This window comes from Sciurus carolinensis, chromosome 4, assembly GCF_902686445.1.
Source record: "Sciurus carolinensis chromosome 4, mSciCar1.2, whole genome shotgun sequence".
Lineage (NCBI taxonomy): Eukaryota > Metazoa > Chordata > Mammalia > Rodentia > Sciuridae > Sciurus > Sciurus carolinensis.
This window is the reverse complement of record NC_062216.1, coordinates 176,265,793-176,282,924: the sequence shown is the minus strand read 5'-3', so window position 1 is coordinate 176,282,924 and position 17,132 is coordinate 176,265,793. Positions and strand designations below refer to the sequence as shown.

General features: G+C 53.8%; 1 protein-coding gene across 18 annotated transcripts in view; it reads right to left on the bottom strand.

Moving 5' to 3' along the window:
- Positions 1 to 17,132, bottom strand: part of Zbed4 (zinc finger BED-type containing 4) — a 46,697-nt gene that overhangs the window by 19,476 nt on the left and 10,089 nt on the right. For 15 of the 18 annotated variants that reach the window (XR_007108193.1, XR_007108186.1, XR_007108195.1 and 12 more), the window contains one exon: positions 2,317 to 6,033. Coding sequence is in view for 2 of the 18 variants with exons in the window: in XM_047548337.1 (XP_047404293.1) it covers positions 2,317 to 5,790 (3,474 nt within the window). In the remaining 16 variants the exon portion in view is untranslated. Of the gene's footprint in view, positions 1 to 1,077; positions 6,034 to 8,993; positions 9,248 to 17,132 lie in introns of those variants that run through there. The other 3 variants (XR_007108194.1, XR_007108188.1, XM_047548338.1) reach the window with 2 other exon arrangements.

The following is a 17,132-nucleotide window of genomic DNA, read 5'->3' as shown; positions in this document are numbered from 1 at the left end:
GTGGCAGTTTTACTCACTTAACCAGACAGTTCTGAGGCTCACGCAAAGGCCCATCACCGAGACCTGAGAGTGCTGGACCCTGCCCACAACGCCACCTGAAGGCAAGGACCGCCGTGGCCCAGGGTTGGGGTCTGTGGAGACTTGGGGAGAAACGGCTGAGAACACGCATTTTTCCAGTGGCTCCCAGAACTGCCTCTGAGCTCCTGTTAGGTCCTCGTAGGCCTGAGTGCGCCTGTGCTCGCCCTCCTGCAGGACCGCCAGCCCCGCAGGACAGGGATGGCTCGCCGCCCTCAGCGCCCACTGGCCACACAGGCAGCACTGGTCGGGGACAGACGGCTGCTGCAGGAGACAGGCCACGTTTTCCCCGTTTCAGGCACTGACTGTAGCTCACAGCCCTTCAAAGAGGACGTGGAGAAGGTGGCGCTCTGAGCAAGGGCTCCAGCTGCGGCCACTTCTTGATCCTGCCTTGGCAGCCCGAGAAAGTCCTGGGTGATTCTGGGCAAAGAGCTATGCCTGTGTCCACGACGCGTTCCCTGGACAGCACTGCACGGGGGGCGGTCTGCCATTCCCACCCAGACCCCAGGCTGTCTGTGCAGGGACGTGCCCAGGTGGACACTGCTGCACCTCAGTGCTGGACCAGCCCTGCAGACGGGAGGGCACCCGACCTGCTGGACCAGGGCAGGGTGTGCTCCTGCCAGTTACCGAGGCCACCCTGCTTCAGAGGGGAAATCCTCGGAGCTCAACATGCCCAAGTTCTAAGGCTGCTACCTTTAAAACATGATCCCAAGAACAACGGTGGCGACCTGGACATGGACACTGCTGAGCAGGAGCCTTCAGCCCTCCTTCCTGCCTGGAGCGAGTGAAGACCCAGAACACAAGCTGGACCTGCAGCCCAGGCAAGCCCACACCACTGTGCACTCCTGACCCCGCCAGGGCCGTCACCTCCTTCAACGCTGCTGTAGGAACCCATTCCCCCGCCGCCTGTCCGGTGCTGCGGGCCTGGTTTCTGAGCCCTGGCCCACAAGGAGTATACCTGTGCTACTACCCTACAAATAAAAAGCCAGTGTCCACCAGCACTGGAAAATTGCAAAAAAAAGTTTAATTTTAGAAACTGAATCCATCATTTATAAATACACTAAAGCACAGTCCACTCGAATTCAGAGTAAGCATCGGTACAGCATTTCAACAAAAAGACAACTTCCTAAGCAGTCACAGCAGATGAGCGAGTGTCTCACCCACAGCGCTTACCCATCTGAAATGAGGAAACGAGCCTCATTTAGATGTTAAAGCAAAGACTCTGAAGACATACTGTTGAAAGAATCTGACAACTGATCATTTCATTCTGGTGTCCTTGGGATTCCCTAAAATACCCCAGTGATGGCTGAATCTTCCCTATCGAAAAAAAAGAAAAATCTAAATGCCTAAGGCCAGCCTCACTACTATAATGTGCCAGCCGCTGCCTCTGGGGCCCCTGGCTGTGGTCTTGGCCCTGTGCTCAGGGAGGCTCAGTCAGAGGCGCCAGAGCAGTCAGCAGGCCCTCTGCTGCACTGCCGAGTCCTCAGCGTGGACACACACAGGGCTCTGATCTCAAGGACTCAGGACAGACCGTCGGGACCTCTGACTGAATGGACGTGTAACCCTGAATGCACAGACCTGAAATGGGAATGTCCCATGTCCCCATGACCACAACTGCACACTCTGACTCACTGGAGTACAGTTTTGTTTCCTAACACTTTGTCTCTGTGGTAAACAGTTAGCTTCCAGAATATTCTCTTCACTCCTCAACACACTTTAGAGCCTGCAGTTACAAACTGCTCAGTCAGGATGGCTTAACCTCCACCTCCTATTTACAGGTTTCATTTCACAGCCACGAAAGCTGTTCTGTTGCAATTAAAGCAATATTTAACTAAAATACAGTACCTGATTCGTGGTTTTTACACAATTGAATAAAAAGCCTACAGGATAAAATTGTTTACATCTTGTCTGCATTCTAATAAAACAAATTACTGACTCTTAACTTTTAAAAAAGTGTTGCAGTTACGAATTAAAACCTGATCATCCCACTTCATAATTGACAAGACGGGCTGCTTCTCGTGGGCTCTCAAACGCACTGTGACCTGGCCTGATGAGGAGTAAGGCACGTGTGACATTACGGTGTGAGCCGGCAGGCGGCCCCGGATGCTGGCCTGGTGTCCCACATGGCCCCGCTGGGTGGGTCCCAGCCCTGGCACAACAGCCAGCCAGCGCGGCCAAGAGCAGCTTGGTCTGGCGGCTGTCGTGAGTTCAATACTGAAAGTATATCAAGGGAAGGTTCACCTTCAGGAAGATGAGTTTCTCAAAATGCTCCATCGTGAGCCGGGGCTGGCCAAAGCTGCCGTTCTCTGTGGGCGTGCTGAACAGCTTTTCTGATGGGACGGTACTGGGGGGACAGCCCAAAAATCTGACGGCCAAGGTGGACAGCCCGGGCCAGGACGCCCTCTTCAGGTTCCAGTAGGCCAGCGGGTCGCAGCTGTGGTCCAGCACCTCCTCCTCCAGGTAGGCCAGCACCACATCTTCAGGCAGCCGCTCCCGCCGGTCTCCCCTCTTCACCTTGGCCACCAGCGACCACAGGCTCTCCCCTCCGCCAGAGTCTCTCGACGGGGGCCCTGAGTCACAGCCTTCAGAGGTGGCTGTGTCCTCTGAGGTAGAATCCAGTATTTCTAGCTCCCTGATTAGATCCTGCCTGTACTGCTCCGCCTCCTGCTCTGTGAACAGGGAGGCTTTGTAGCGAGGGTCCAGCAGCGTGGCAAAGACGTACCTGGGGTCGTGGAGGCTGGCAGACAGGCGGCTCGCCATGGCTTCCTTCAGCGACTTCAGCATGGTGTCAATGCCCATGGTCTCCCCAAAGAGCATCTCGACCTTCCTGCTGAGGATGTGGATCATGGGGATGACCTGGCTCAGAGTGGACACGTGGGCGCTCATCTCCCGGCTCGCGGCATCAAAGGGCCTCAGCGCATGGCACACGGACTGCATGACCTCCCACTGGTCGCAGCTGATGAGCTCTCTGAAGCTGCACTCGACGGACATCTCGTTGATGGCCCGCTTCTGCTCCAGCAGCCGCTCCAGCATGTGCAGGGAGGTGCTCCACCTGGACGGCACGTCCTGAATGAGGGGGTGCTGCGGCAGCCCGTACTCCCGCTGCAGCGCGGCCAGCTTCTCCTTGGCCGTGGGGGACCGGTGGACCCGCTCGCACAGCTTCCGAGCGATGCTCAGTAGGTTCTGCACCATCCTCTGGCTCTTGACGGCCTCGTTCACGATCAGGTCCACCGTGTGGCTGAAGCAGGGCACGCTCGAGTGCTCGGCCTCGTCCAGGATCTTGCCGACGCTCGGGTTGTCGGTGACAGTGATGCCGACCTGCAGGCCGATGGAGGTCACCCACGCCTCCCACCAGCACTCCAGCTGCTTCTGGATGCTGCTGCCCCCATAGGCACAGTCGATCTGCGACACGTCCAGCAGCGCCGAGCAGTGGTGGTCCTCACAGTGTGGGCGGGCCGAGGACGCGAAGGTGACCCAGTGGGCGGTGAGGGTCAGGTACTCGCGGGTCTGAGTGCCCGTCCATATTCCTGACGTGAAGTGGACCACGCCACTCTCGGCCTCCTTCAGCTGTGACAGAACCATCTGCTTCACGCTGTCGTACATCCCGGGGATGGCGGTCCTGGAGAAGTAGGAGGCGGAGGGCAGCGAGTACTGGGGCTTCAGGTACTCCAGCAGCCTGCTGAAGCCCACGCTGTCCACGAAGGAGTACGGCTGCAGGTCAAGGGCGAGCATCTCTGCGATCAGATTGGTGATTTTTTTGGCAACTGGGTGAGAGTCATAAAGCTTCTCACTGGGGTCATCGAAGGAGGAAGTGCTTGACAACTCCGTGCTCAGTGGCCCCAGGGCGCCTGGAGAGCGGGACGGGGTGGTCTCGGGGTGGACGTCAGTCTTGAGCACATGGCCGTGGAACCTCTGCAGGTGCCTCAGGAGGCAGCTGGTGCCCAGGTTGGTGGGCTTCTTGCCCCTGCTGATGGTCCGGCCGCAGTGCAGACACACCACCTTGGTGGAGTCCGCAGAGCACACGGAGAAGTGATTCCACAGCTTGGAGGTCTTCTTGCTGCTGACGGGAAACACGACTTGGTTTCTTCTGACCACCGCTGGCAAGCCAGGTAACTTGGAGGAGGAACTTTCTGCAGAAGCCAAAGTGGCGTATGGGGAGTTCGCCAAACTCGCACCCAGGAAGCCCTTCTGGGTCCCGGCCACCTCAGGGTGGCGTCTGTACAGATGCCGCATCAAACAGCTGGTGCCCACATCCCCCTTCTTCCCGCGACTGATGACGCAGCCACAGTACCGACACACGGCCTTCAGACTGTCTGTGGGGGCCAGAGAGAAGTGGTGCCACACCTCTGACTTCAGCCTCTTCATGACCTTCTTATTCTGCTGGAAGACGGCACCAGACTCACACCTTCTCGGGCTCAGCCCGCTGGCCTGCTGCTCAGGAGAGGTGCCCACAGAGGCCTCGCCCACATCCTCGGAGGACGACAGCACGGATGTGTCCCCAAGTGCACCTGCAGGGTGTGCGCGCAACAGCAGGTCCTCAGTCAGCCTGTCCGGGGACGAGGAGGCCGAGGGGCACTCTTGGACCGGCTTTCCTGGAGAGGAGGACACGGAGTCGGGCTCCCCCTCTGGAGGCAGCAGGGCGGGCAGCAGGGTGGGGGGCGTAGGGTACAGGGGTGGGAGGCCTGTGCCGCCGCCGTTCTCCTGCAGCACGATGGAGCGGTGCGCCCGCCACATGTGGCGGATGAGGCAGCTGGTGCCCAGGTCCTTCCCGTTCTTGCCCCTGCTGAACTCGTTCATGCAGTGCACGCAGACGGCCTTGGAGCTGTCCAGTGGAGACAGGTAGAAATGCTTCCAGACGGCCGACCTCCTCCTGGACCCGGACGTGCTCTTGGGAAGGCGAAGGCTTCTCTCTGCCACGCCCTCTGTGGTCTCATCGTAATGGAGCACCGCGAGGCGGGGGGAAGACCCAGCCAGGGCCTCCTCTCTGCTGCACTTCTCAGTGACCGGCACGTCAGGGACTTCAGAAGAGGCCATGGACACGGGCTCCTCCTGCGTGTGGTCAGGGGACGGGAGCGTAGGTGTCATCTTCTGGGCAAGCCTGACAGGCAGGAGAGCGGAGCCCAGGTCCCCCACGTCTGCAGGCTGCGGCGGGAGCAGGAGCGAGGGCGAGGGCAAGGAGGAGCCTGCGGACACGCTGCCGCTCTCCTGCCCGAGCTTGGTGGGGTGCGCCCGTCGCACGTGCCGCATGAGGCAGCTGGTGCTCAGGTCCTTCTCGTTCTTGCCACGGCTGAACTCCTTCATGCAGTAGCGACATATCGCTTTCGTGCTATCTCGGGGGGAGATGAAGAAGTGCCTCCATGCTGGAGACTTCTTCCTGGAGCTGACGTGGTGGCTGGACAGCAGGCTCTGGGCCACGGCCTCCATGGCCACGCTGTACAGCGTGCTGCTGTACTGGGAGAACAGAGCCCCGCAGCCATCCTCGCCCTCGGCAGGGAAGCACTTCCCGGGGGGCCGGCAGGCACGGCCCACCCCGCCCTCCGCCTGCTCCTCACCACTGTCCATGTGCCTCACGTCCTCCTGCTCACTCTGAAAGTCCACTCCTTCCAAACAGTGGCTGGGGACTGGATCATCTTCTTCCTCCTCTATTTTGAAACTTATTTTATCAGAAACAAAATCACTGTCCCCTTTGGGGCCAGTGTCCTGGTTGTCCTCCATGGCCGACCATAACTATCCCGGTTCCCTCCTCATGCTAGAGTCTCAGGTCGGTGGAGAGCTGGTCCGAGTGCCCCCGAGTGCCGGCACTCATGGTGGTCACCCTTTCACAGCCGTTCCGTCTCTCAGGCCACTCCCGCGAGCCTCGCCGTGGGGACGCAGGTCTGTACAGGGGGCACTGGCTGCTGGTCCTAAGGACGGGGGCCCCACCACCGCGACAGCACACACACAGCCCCTCCGCACGTCCTGTAAGAGACGACACCAGAGTCAGCACAGAAGCAAGCCACGTAGTTCCAGGCCACACGTGGTGGAGACAAGGACCTGCGGATGGAGAGGATGCAGGTGAACACCGTGGGAGAAGCCTGTTCCCACGGCGGCCCACCACACAGCACGAGCACCTGCTCCTGCAAAGCAGGCACAGGGCACACATGGCACTGATGCTCAGGCCTGCTGGTGAAGCGCCAAAGACCTGGTGCCGGGCCACGGCGCTCAGGCCATCTTCTCCTAGAGCTCACCCTTGCCTTTGGGTTTGCTGGGGCTACCAGAGGACTCAGAGCGAGCTCCATGAAACTGACTCAGTGTACCTAGATGCAGGCGGCACCACCACGAGACCTGGTCCAGCCAGCACGAAACCACGGAGACGGGCCAGGTGGGAGATGCCAGGGTAATGCGGGGGCACAAGTGGGGACGTTCAGTAGGGAGGTTAAAAAGAGCAGCAGTGAGACTGGTGTTGGCAGTCGGGCACGGAGCTGTCAGGCAGAGCCCACAGCACAGGAGCGGGAGGGCTCTCGGGGCCGCCCAGGGCAAGCCCACTCCCTTGCTGCAGGAGCCACAGCCCTCAGCTCCCAGGCTGCGGCACTCGAGTGACAGGTACTGACCGTCTGGGGTAAGCAGGGCCACGAAGCACCAGGTCAACAGGCCTGTCAGCTTCCCCGGGGGGAAGGCATCCCCTGGCACTGAGCCACAGCACAGCCAGACAAAACCCAAGACAAGGGCGAGGGACACGACTCAGTGGTCAAGTGTGCTCGGCACGCAGAAGGCACAGGTTCAAGTCCTGGCACCACGTAAGAAAACACCCCAAATCAGTGATCAGCACGAGAAGCACTCGTGCAGGAACAAGCCACCAGCAGTCAGTCGGCAACTCGGCGGGCGAGTCTGGGATGAGGCCTTGCCACATACAGGACGCAGAACCACAGGCACCAGAACCCACTCACCGCACTCTTCCACCTGCACGTCCCACAAAACACACGTGCACACACGGTGGGGGGGGGCACGTGTGGATACACGTGTGCAATAGTTTTTAAATTAAAATGTAGAAAACAAAGAAAAATGAGCAAATAAGAGACTATAGAAACTGAGAAGCCGGATTTGGAAAAGAATCAAGCAGACAATTAGAATAATAAATACAGGCAACTGCAGACTCAGTGGGTGCCAGCCCGCACCACCAGGATGGCACTGGGACATGCTGCTGGCACGCGCTCCAGCAGGCCCTGGAAAAGCTAAAAAGTCAGCAACCTCGCTCCCGGATGCACCCAGGAGTGAAAGAGGCGCTCTCCCCAGGCTCAGGAATGCCCGCCACACGGGCATCCCCCAACGCAGAAGCAACCCACATCCAGCAACTGCACACAGGTGGTCCTGCGCCAGGAGCGAGGTGCTGGCCCAACTGATGCGCCTGTGCAGGGAGCCAAAGACCATCCCTGAGGACCCAGCGGCACAAGATGCCCGAGAGGGCATGCCCTCAGGGGCAGCAGAGCGCCAGAGAAACTGGCCGCAACCAGCTGTAGGTGAGAGGACAGGACCGGGGTGGGTGAGCCGCTGTGAAACAAGGGAGCCCGGTCCCGGGGAGCCTGCGAGAGCTCTCCAAAGAAGACGCAGAACACACACCGATAAAAACAAGTGCAGACTTCCTTTTAAAACTTTAATCATGCAAGCACAAGGCCCTGGGTTCAATCCCCAGCACTGAAAAAAATAACAACAAAAAAACTTTAATCAAAGGCCAGACGTGGTGGCACATGCCTGCAATCCCAGCTGCTCGGGAGGCTGAGGCAGGGGGATTGCAAGTTCAAAGTCAGCCTCAGCAAAAAGTGAGGTGCTAAGCAACTCAGTGAGACCCTGTCTCTAAATAAAATACAAACTAGGGCTGGGATGTGGCTCGGTGGTCACATGCCCAAGTTCCATCCCTGGTAACCCTGCTCCAAAATTAACAAAAAGGATAATACACCATGACCGAGTGGGTACTGCAAGACTGCAAAGCTCATTTAACATGCAAAAATGAATGGTACTTGGGAAGTCTGGGGTCGAAGCGCCAACTCCATGGTGTCAAGAGACTGACGTGTGATCACAGGTGGCAGCAGGACCCCAGCTGGTGCAGACTGCGCCTCACACCACTCCTTATCCACAGTGGGCCGGGACACCACGTGGGGAAAAGCCCAGGGTGTCGTGGGAGGCTGCAGTCAGGTCGGCCGGGGCCTGCACGATGATTCACCACGCTGAGGTGGTCAACAGAGGCCAATGGCCACTTCGACAGATGCAGAAGGAGCACCTGGCACTGAACATCCCAGTGAGAGGAGCCACCAGCAAGGGAGAAGCAGGAGAAGTGGTCAGTCTGCTAAGAGGCAGACAGCCAGCCAGTCACTGCCAACAGCCTTCCGCGTGAGGAAGGGGCCTTGCACCAGGCACACGGCGCCTGAAACGACCACCTTGGGTCAGCATCACACTGCAGCAAGAGCTCAGAGCTGTTGAGGGAAGGAACGAAGGTAGGCAGGCAGGGAAGGCAGAAGCAGACCTTCATCCACACTGACGTCAGGAGGTGAAGTGATCACGAGGAACCTATGACCCGCAGAATAATGAATTTAGAAAGTCACAAGACACGTGGTTAACACAAAGAAAGCAACTGTATTTTTATAGATGAGCAACTGGAAAATGTAATTTAAAAGAATTCCATATATAACATGAAAAATTATGAAATTGAGAAATATTTAAAATGTGAAAACCATAAAATATTGCTGAGAGAAATTAAAATAAATGGAGAAATATGCTAAATTCATGGATGAGAAAATTCAATATTGGTAAGACATCAATATTTTCCCAAATTGATCTATAAGTTTGACATAATCCCAATCAAAATCTCAAAGCTTTTGTGCAGTAGCCAATAAGCAGAGTCTTGAATTTTTGTGGAAAGATTTCTCAGGAACAAATAAAATCACCTTGCAGAGGAAGAGTGAAGCTGGAAGTGAGTCCATGTCCAGGCCACAATGGAGGTGTGCAGGCTCCCCTCCCTGTCTGGACGACCAGGCACCTGGGACACACCACACACGTCCCCCAGGCAGTGACGGGAGGAAGCACAGGAATGCAGCCACAGACGTGCCACACTGGTGACACAAGCCTGCAGAGTCCCAACTTAGCACCTCGAGGAGCACAGGCAGAGCCTGGTGGTCCTACAGAGCAGTCTGGCTGGGGTCTGCGGACAGAGCACACAACAAAGACAGTCACAGAGGGCTGCTGTACCAGGTAGACCTGCAAGCAACCCTAAAGCCACACCTGAAGACTCAACCTGAAAAAAAAGGGACAGAAGGACCAAGGGGCTGTGAATAGCAGTGTCCGACCAACAGAGAAACACGGGCTTCAGAAGGGCATGGGAATGGGGTCTCCAAAGCTGCTAGGGAGCCGCCTTACGAAGCTCAAAAGCAAGCCTTCAGAAGCACAAGTGACTGAAGACTCCCTGCAGCCCAAGACAAGTCTCAGGGGTATTTCACGTAGTATTAAGAAGTCCTGCACCCAAAATGCTCAGTTCAAAGAGCTGAGAGCAAACAGACTACTAGGCAGGCACAGAAGCCCAAAGCAGGGCTGACCAGAGGGAAAAATCAGTGGTTGCAAACAGACCCAGATGTGAGTCACGTGACCAAATCAGTAGCCAAGAACACTAAGACAGCTAAAATAAACACCCTACACAGTCTGAGGAAGTAAATGAAATTATTAAAATAAGAAGGGAAGAGATTTTTTTAAAAAAAATTCCAAATAGGGGCTGGGGCTGGGGCTCAGTGGCAGAGCACTTGCCTACCACGTGTGAGGCACCGTGTTCAATCCTTAGCACCACATATAAAAGTAAAGGCATGTGGTCCATCTACAAGTAAAAAAATAAATAAATAAAAATTTTTAAAAAATCCAAATAGAATTTATAAAGATGAAAAATGGAATATTTGCAGTAAAAGCAAATCAAATAACTGCAACAGATCAATATAATTCAAGACACAGAACAAAATCAACACAAGATAAAACAGGAAAACAACTGAAAAATAAAGGACTTTTATGCATCAAAGGTCAGTACCAATAAGTACCAAACTCGAGGGAAAACCATGAGGCCACCCATACCCACAGCATGGCTGCTGATTTCTAAGAAGAAAAGGTGCTGGGAAACTGTGGACCAGTGAAGCCCTCACACCCCGCTGGAGGGAGTTCTGCGCAGCATGCAGCCCTGCAGCTCACAGCGGCTCCTGGACAGGCTGACCGTGGAATCAGCACGGGCTCCAGTCATCCCATCTGGGCAGCGGGCTCCCAGTGGCCCTCTTCACCAGAGTGCCTCACTGCTCCGGCACGATCCCAACTTGGAGCAGGGACTCTCGCAAGAGCCACAACTGGGGTGTCTGCTGGTCTCAGAAGATCAGTAGCACAGCTCCTCTGCATGAGGCGGACAGCAGCAAGCCCACGGGGATGGGAACCAGGAGGGGACAGGCACTCACTGCGTGGCTCTGTGTGCAAGAGGCTGAGTTTTGGAAACAGTCGCACAATACTGTGTGCATGTTAAAGTCACTGATCTGTACGTGAAAGAAGGGTTAAAAGGGAGAATTTTATGTTGTGTACAACATAAAAAATTTTTTTTTAATTTTTAAAAATTTTACCACAATTTTAAAAAATTAAGGTAGAAGAAACACAGCAGAGATAATTTATCATTAGTATACCTGAAACGTGAGCAATAAGAAGGAAAGTTCTTCAGAAGAAAGAGAATGATCAGAGATGGAAATTTAGATTCATAAAAAGCAGTCAATATAAATGGAGGCCCGGGCAGGGGTGCATGCCGGTAGCCTCAGCTACTTGGGAGGCAAAGTGAGGCAGAAGGGTCATCTACACAATAAACTTACACAGTGAACTGTGGGCAGCACGTGCACACCTTGCCACTGTGTGGGAGATTAGTGAGGAACAGGTGTGCACTGGGAGTTCAGTGCCACAAAAACCCCAGCGAGGACAAAAGCAGAAATACAAGGGGGGCTTGGGCTCAGTGGCAGAGCACTTGCCTGGCACAGGTGAGGCACTGGGTTCAATCTCAGCACCACATAAAGATAAACAAAAAGAATAAAGGCATTTGGTCCATCTACAACTACAGAAGAATGAAAGAGAGCAGAAATAAATGGGAAAACCCAACCTGAAGAGCAAGGGAACAGTAGTGCCTGGCAACCTGTGTCCTGCCCCTCCTGCACCCCGCCTGGCACACCCTACTAGCATGTTCTGCAGAGCAGAAGTCCTTTGTTCTAACAAGCCTACCGTGTTTTATGTGGGCTGTGCTTCTGGGGTCAGGATTAAGACACCTGTCTGGCTGGGGTCACAGCTTCTTCCTGGCATTTCCTCTTACAAGCCTTCCAGCTTACATTAGATTTGTGAAGGGTCTGGGAGGTCTAACTGCTCTAACACCCTTGTGGATGGAGAAGACCATGCTCTCTCCACTAAGTTCCTTCCTGACCTTGCTGAAAGCCCAGTGTGCATGGGCGTGTGGCTACTTGTGGACTCCATTTATCTACTTTACAACCTATAAACCTGGCCATCCCACATCCAGGTGTTGACCTACAAAAAAATGTCAACTACATATGCAAATTTCACACAGCTTTTATGTAATACCCCGAAACTGGAAAACAAATGACACCTCCACTGGATGGGTCACTACCCAGAAAGGAAAGAAGGAGCTACTGACACAACACCAAACTCCCACAACTACGTTGGGCAGAAGCAGTCAGACCAAAGAGCAGCTGGGTGGCTTCGGGACTTGGGCAATGGGCATGTCCAGCACACGTCCCCGCAGACCACGTCAGTGCGCACAGCAGCCACCGTGTACACACAGAGATCGGACTGCACTCTAAATACGTACAACGTACTGCATGCCCATTCACGCAGTCAAAGCCTTCTTTTCAGACAGGGATGACCAGAAGGATGAGTAACGATATACTGCCTCCAAGAAGCACTCTGTATTTTTCCTTTTTTAAATCTGTTTTAATTAGTTACACATGACAGTAGTAGAAGCAGCATTCTTTAAACAGAAAGATGCCAACAAGGTGAAACTCAAGTATGGAAAGAAGCACATGCTGCTGACAAAATGGAAGAACAGCAGAAACAGATTCGCCAACAGCACAGCAGGACCTAGCCTCTCAGGAGGCAGAGGAAGGAGGATGCAAGTTCCAGGTCAACTTGGCCAACCAGAGGGACCTTGTCTCACAATAAATAAGGGCTGGCAATGCAGCTCAGTGGCAGAGCACTTACCTAGCATCCCCCATGCCCTGGGTTCAATCCCCAGCACTGCAAAATCAATCAAAATAAAAATCAAAAGCGCTGGAATGGAGCTCAGTGGTACAATCCCCAGAGTCTCTCTCTCTCTCTCTTAACACACACACCATACAGGAGTTGTAGGAAGCAGTACACAATCACAATGTGCCCAGGGACAGTCCACCCTGGACACATGGTCCTCCATGTGGACACATGTACAAAGACCTTCAAACACACCATGCAGGCTGAACCGAGAAGAGGAGCAGGCCTGCCCAGAGAGGCAGATGGAATGCGGCATGCCCAGCAGGGAGACAGAAGACAGGAGTGGGACAGCACCTCTGTCAGATGACCTGCAGAACCACACATCAAGGCAGATGGCAAAATGACACTGGCGTCGGAGAAAATGCGCAGGGGGATGGAAACCCAACAGCAGCACCATATCTGGAAAAATCCAAAATGTTTCCAAATATAACACTTCTATATTAAACAAGGTGCCAAAGAATCAAAGTACAGCAAATTTAACCCCCAAATAAGCAGAGGGGAAAATTTTTGAAAAAAGATGTAAAATCATGAAATTGCAAAAAAAAGAAAAGAAAATCAATGATGGCAAACACTAGTTCTTATGAAAGATCAACAAAATTGAATAAGAGCTACACAGACTGATTAGAGAAAAAAATCACAGAAGACAGGACTCACCAGTACCCAGGATGAGGGGGGCTGTCATCATAGACACTGCAGTCATAAACAGGGTAAGTGCACAAATAACTTTATGAAAATAAATTTGCATCTCAGAGGAAGCGATCGAAGTCCTTGAAAGTCACAAGCTACAAAACTCACTCCAGAAAAAACAGCCTTCACAGTCTTTTACTTCAAACCCGAACTTGCGGTTGAAACTCTTCCCACAAGGGAACTGCCAGGCCAGATGGATCCACCAGAGTCCTACCAGGCACTCAGGAGAAGCAACCGTGGACACAAGTCCTTCTGGAAGCACTGCAGCCCCAGCCCCGCCCAACAACGGGCTCAGCCTTGGAGGTGCTCAGCAAACTCCCCAACTGGCTCCACACCCACACCACACTGGACGAAGGCCTGCAGAGCAGTGGCCCCAGCACTCCCAGTATTGCCCTGGAGTTCCAGCCAGGGACAGCCAGGGGGGAGGTGGAGTCTGCCTCGGGGGCCTATGCCTGCTGCCCCTGTGGTCCCTCCCAACCACAACCCTCTCTCCCCGCAGGTCGGCCACCGTCTCACCCTGGCTGCTTGGGTTCCTGGATGACCTTGCCCCTGCACCCCTGAGCCCTACAGAGCCCAGCTGACCTCCATCTCCCAGGCTGACTTGGGCTCTTGCAAAGATGTTCTTGGGGCTTCAGGGGTCGGGTGGTAAGAGCCAGCATCTATGGGGTTCTACTGCAGGTCATCTCTGAAGCCCTTGAGCCTCACAGTGGAGGGGAAGCCAGAGCCGTGCAGGGCACTCAGGCACAAGTGGTGGCGGCATATGCAGGTGAGCAGGTGAGCGCTGTGAGGACTGGCAGGGAGGGCAGCGACAGGGACAGAGAGCAGGGAGAGGGGCTGCAGCCCTACATGCCACACGGACACGCCACTACAGGGCTTCAGAAACAGCCCAGAGCCAACAGGCAGAAGGCGCCAGGGACAGAGGCACCTGAGGACAAGGCCAGCAAGATGCAGACACAAGAGTGCCACGCACACATGATGCATTACGCAAAGAACGTGGGAAATCTGGACGCTGACTGATCACTTGACAGTGATTTTGATTAGTTTTTAAAGGTGTGATAGAGAACATGACTTTTAAAAGAATTCCACATTTTTAAGACGTACAGATGCATATTTGCATATGTACACATACTTTTTGGTACTGGGGGTGCACCACTGACCTGCATCCCAGTCCTTTCACTTTCTGTTTTGAGAGGAGGTTGCCCAGGCTGGCCTGCAACCTGGGATCCTCCTGGCTCAGCGGCTGCTGCTGACAAAGACACCTAATAAAATATACCCAGAGACAAATACAATATCTGGCACCTGCTTCAAAATGACTAAAGTGGGGACACAGATGAAGTGGGTAGTGGGAGGTGGTACCCACTGAAGCAGGGAACGAGCACAGGCTCACCAGGTCATTCTGTTCTCACACTTTAAGACCACGGCCACTCAGAGTATCCCAAGGAGAAACTTGAGAAGACAGAGCAGCCCCCTGGCCGGTGCAGAACACCTTCCAGACCCAGTGGACCGTACTGAACCCTGCACATCTTACATGGTTTCCTATACACACACGTGACAAAACTGACCTGTACACCAGACATAGCTGGAGATTCACAAGAAGGGCAAAGCAGGACAATCACAGTACTGCACTGGGGTCAAAGCCAGCAGAACATGGTCTGTCTCGAGAGTCAAGACAAACATCCATGTCTCTGAGCTGTGCTTGATCACAGGTTCCAGAAACTGCAAAGTAAAACTGCAGAAGAGCATCCACTGCAACCTGCTGTCTTCCCAAAAAACAACATGAACCAAGAGAAACAAAACAGTATCTACAAAATTTTTAAAAAGCCAGGTGTGGTGGCCCACACCTGTAAACCCAGTGACTTAGGAAGCTGAGGCAGGAGAATCTTAAATTCAAAGCCAGCCTCAGCAACTTAAAAACACCTTGTCTCTAAAAAGGGCTGGGGATGTGGCTCAGTGGCACAGGGCTTGCCTAGCATGTGCATGGTCCTGAGTTCAATCCAACCCCTCCCACCACCACCAAAAAATAGTTCTAAAAAGTAACAGCTGGGCTCAGGATGTGGCTCAGTGGTAGAGCACCTGCCTGGTACACATGAGATCCTGGGTTTCATTCCTAGTACTGGGGAGGTGTGATCAGTAAAAAAAAATAGCAAATGGTGGAGCACGCCTGTAATCCCAGCAGCTCTGGAAGCTGAGGCAGGAGGATTGCAAGTTCAAAGCCAGCCTCAGCAACTCAGCAAGGCCCTAAGCAACTCTCAGGGAGACCCTGTCTCTAAATAAGTTTCAAAAAAGGGCTGAGGATGTGGCTCAGTGGTTGAGCACCCCTGAGTTCCATCCCTGGTACCACAAAAAAAAAAAAAAAAGAAAAAGAAAAAAAAGTTGCTGGATAAAATCCAACGTAGAAAAAGAGTACCCATCCCCCAGAAAAGGAAGGGGGCAAAGTCAGGGAAAATACTAAAAGTTAAAAACCTTTCCTGAAATAAAAATCATGAAACTACATATCAAAAGGGGATATGAGAATCCATCCTGAACAAGTCACACTGAAACACACTCCAGCAAAACCAGCGACTTCAGAAGAAATCCTTGGGTCTCTCAGGCACAAAAAATGAAGCCATTTATGAGGGAAAGATGACGAAAGCACCACAGGCGACTGCCCTGCTTCACACCAGAAGACAGCGGGAGGGCGTCTGAGATGCCAGGAAGAAAATGCAAACCACGGACGTACACCCAGTCAGACTGACTTCCAGCCACAGGACGCAGCACTGCCATCGGCGGGGAACAAGGGGTGCCCCGGACGACACAGAGGACGTGGGCGGGGTGGGCAGGTAAGCGCTCTTGGTGTTTCTTCCCTACTCCCCAGTGTTTCTAAAATAAGCAGCTATTCATTATCATCGCTGTAACAAGAGTAAAGAAAAAAGACCTATCACTACTTAAAAAGCAAGGTACAAAATGCTACCTGTGTGCTGGTTCACCTGCTTTAAAACATGACCGTAGGTGGGCACAGTGGTACACACGTGTAATCTCAGCAACCTGGGAGGCTGAGGCAGCAGGATTACAAGTTAAGGCCAATCTTTCTTCTTTTTTAGGCGGTGAGGGTACTGGGAACTCTACACTGAGCTGTATCCCCAGTCCTTTTTATTTTTATCTTGAGACAGGGGACACAGCTCAGTGGTAGAGCACCCCTGGGTTCAACCCCAGTACCTCCAACCAACCCCCATCAGAAAAAGAAAAACAAAAAACTGCCATCCACATGCAAGCATTCAGTACCAGTTGTTCTGAGTCTTTCCTGAGAAACATATATGAGAACAAATCTCAACCAAAAAAGTAGGAACACCACATCAGGACTGGGAGCAAGCATGCACCCCACAGCGACCTGCAGAAGCAGGACAAAACAAGGGTGAGGGGGACAACACAGCAGGCCATGGGTGCGTGCCACCAGGGTGGACACGGGTGACAACCCAGAGAGCACAGCTGCATGCCATACGGGGTGGACATGGGTGCAACACTGCGGGCCATGGGCGCGTGCCATATGGGTGGACACGGGTGACAACAGCAGGCCACGGGCGCGTGCCATACGGGTTGGACACTGCACAACTACACACAGGATGTAAAGACTCAGGAAACGTGTTCAGGCTTTTCACCTGTGACAGAGGAAGTAGTGGCATGGTCACTGCTGTGAAATCGTGAGGTGTCAGGCGACAGAAACGCGTCATCACATGATGGTTCACCTATCTCATCTCCTGTGCCCCTGAGAAGCAGGATTTCCAGTGCAAAACGGAAAGAGAGATGTAAGGAAATACAAGGTCAAGCAAACACCCTGCCATCTGTGAGGATCACACACCGCTCTGTTTGCTGCTGACACAGCGACCATCCTACAGCACGGACCTCTCCAAAGTCTAGACCGTGCTTCTGAAGCAGCTCCTCAAAGCCCTGACAGAAACCAAGGCTGAAGAAGTGGTGTTCCTGCACTCCAGGTCTAGGGCAGGAAGAGCTCAAGATGAGCCAGAAGCTCTTGGTATCCAGACAGCCAGCAGGAGAGACCAGGGCTAGGGCAAGAGTCTCGGAGCCCAGGTCAAGGTTCACAGGGCCCAGAG